General features: G+C 48.6%; 1 protein-coding gene across 1 annotated transcript; it reads right to left on the reverse strand.

Annotated features, from left to right (window-relative positions):
• Positions 1-766: 766 nt before the first annotated feature.
• LOC106819904 (general secretion pathway protein A-like) lies at positions 767-1,603 on the reverse strand. Its single transcript, XM_014824479.1, has one exon. It carries the CDS (start codon positions 1,601-1,603, stop codon positions 767-769), a length of 837 nt encoding a protein of 278 aa, XP_014679965.1.
• Positions 1,604-2,292: the final 689 nt, after the last annotated feature.

The following is a 2,292-nucleotide window of genomic DNA, read 5'->3' on the forward strand; positions in this document are numbered from 1 at the left end:
GTTATAAGCGTATCGACATTTGAAACCTTGGATTGATACTGAATAGTCAAGTACGAGGCTGCCAGAGTAGCCAGCATCAAAGTCAATATTATGGCAGTGACTAATTTCAGTTCATATCGACTCATTTTAATAATCATCCGTTAATATGCTAACTAACACCGAAATTCATTGCACTTCGCTACTCGTCAATCCCCAACTTAATTGGCCTTGCCCCATCAGTTAAATGATCGACTCTAGTCTCTCTACGGACTAATCATGAAAAAAAGGGGCATAATCACACGTTTCCAATGAAGACACTTTAAATACATCTTTAGCTTGCCGGTGTGGCCTGGCTTAGGAAATCGATGAACTCAAACTGATAAGGATAGCAGATTATTTGGGGTCGAAACGTACAGGTAGTGAGCGTGTCCACGATAATTGATGACCTGATATTCAAGCTATTTGATGGAATGAATGGCAAGGGAAAAAGATGGTATATACCGGCTTCCCTGCCGGTAGTGAGATGGGTTATTACTGCAATTGGTTAGAACGGTATCTCGTCAAAGCCATCAAACAAATCAGGTTCAGGCGGTTCTGTAGGTTCCCATGGCTTGGGTATACTAGACTGTAATTGATAATATCGCTGTAGCTGGGTGTAATATTGATCTTCAAATGCATTGACAAATGAGTCTAATAAAGCGTGTATTTGACCGGCACTTTCGTCGGATAACTCAGGTAGTCCCGTCAGTATCAATGATGGCGAGTCCATAGTGGTTCTCCTCAGGTTTTATTCAGGCCTTTTATGTGATTTGGAAGGCGTTGCTGCAAAAACATCCAGGTACAGTTTTTCATCCAGTTGGGTGAGTTCTCTAAAGGCGGCAGTCGTCAACAGGTCGGCCGCCATGCCGGTCAGTACACGGTAATTACCCAGGGCATGATCACATAGCGTCTGTATCAGTTCCGGGGTCATCAGACTAGCATTGCCTGCTGTCGATAACAGGTGCTTCAAGCAGGCTACCAGTTCGTTGCGATCGACATAGTCCATCACCAGTCGAGCGCGAATACGACTGCCCAAGGGCAGTAGTTCATCACGGCGTAGTTTATGGCTCAGTCGAGCATCACCGGCGAGTACGACGGTGAGCAAAGTCTGGGAGTCAAACTGCATGCTGCTGAGCAAACGCAGTTCACTGAGTACGGCGGGTTGCATTTCCTGGGCTTCATCAATCAATAACACCGGACGTAATAACGTACCTTCCAGATGCGATAACCAGCGTTCGCGCAGGGCTTTAAACCCGCCCCAGCGATTATGTGGTTTCAGTTCTATGCCGAATAGGTCGCCCATTTCACGGTAGAAGTCGGCCAGGTTACCACTGGGGTGGACAATGGCGCCTACACTGAGATCTTGCAGTTTTGACAAGCGTTGCGCCAGCAGGCGTAGGGTGATGCTTTTACCGGTTCCAGGGTCACCGGTGATCATGGCAAAGCCACCTTCACGGATCAGGGCTTGTTCTATACGCCAGAAGAACTGTTCAACCTTGGCTGTGATATACACACCTTCCGTGGGCAGCTCAGGCGAGAAAGGATTCCATTTCAGGCCATAAAGCGATAACAGTGTTTTATTCATGCGTCAGACTCCGGAGTCGTTTTGGGCAGATAAGCCGGTGGTTGACCGGTGGCGGCATACTCAGCCATGAGTTTGCGTAGCAGCGGCGGCAGTTCATGACCCTCAGTGGCGGGGGCTTGTGAGGTGATTAAACCGGTTGTCTGTTCCAGTACACGTCGCTTGCCGCTGGCATTGGCACTTTTATCCAGCGGATAAAGCCGACACAGTATTTTCTGCGTGTGCGCATCAATCAGATCAACCGAACTCAGGTCCCAACGGGCATAACAAACCTGGGGTTGTTCTATATGGCGATAACGAGCGGGGATTTCAAAGCGCTTGCCAGCCAGACTAATCGTGCCGTCACTGCGGCGTTGACGACGATTTACGCGACAGCGGAAAGCCTGCCGTAAGGTTCGACTGTCGGGACAATCCCGTCCGACAGATGTCGTATCAAGATAACGTCGCAGCGGTGTGGTTCCAATCTCGGCATGTTTGTTCTGATGATATTCTTGCTCAATCCAGACTTGGGTAATTTCATTAAGCCGCTCAAGTGATAACTCTTTAACCCCTTCGAGCATGGCCATTAAACGGCCTTCGAGCGTGGCCCAGAAGACTTCCTGCTTGGCGTTTTGGTACGGGCTATAAGGTAAGGTGGTTTCGTGCAGGATGCTTAACTGATGCAAGCCACTTTTAAATTCATCGGCCTGCAT

Source organism: Priapulus caudatus, unplaced genomic scaffold, assembly GCF_000485595.1.
Source record: "Priapulus caudatus unplaced genomic scaffold, Priapulus_caudatus-5.0.1 Scaffold5058, whole genome shotgun sequence".
NCBI classification, from domain to species: Eukaryota; Metazoa; Priapulida; class Priapulimorpha; order Priapulimorphida; family Priapulidae; genus Priapulus; species Priapulus caudatus.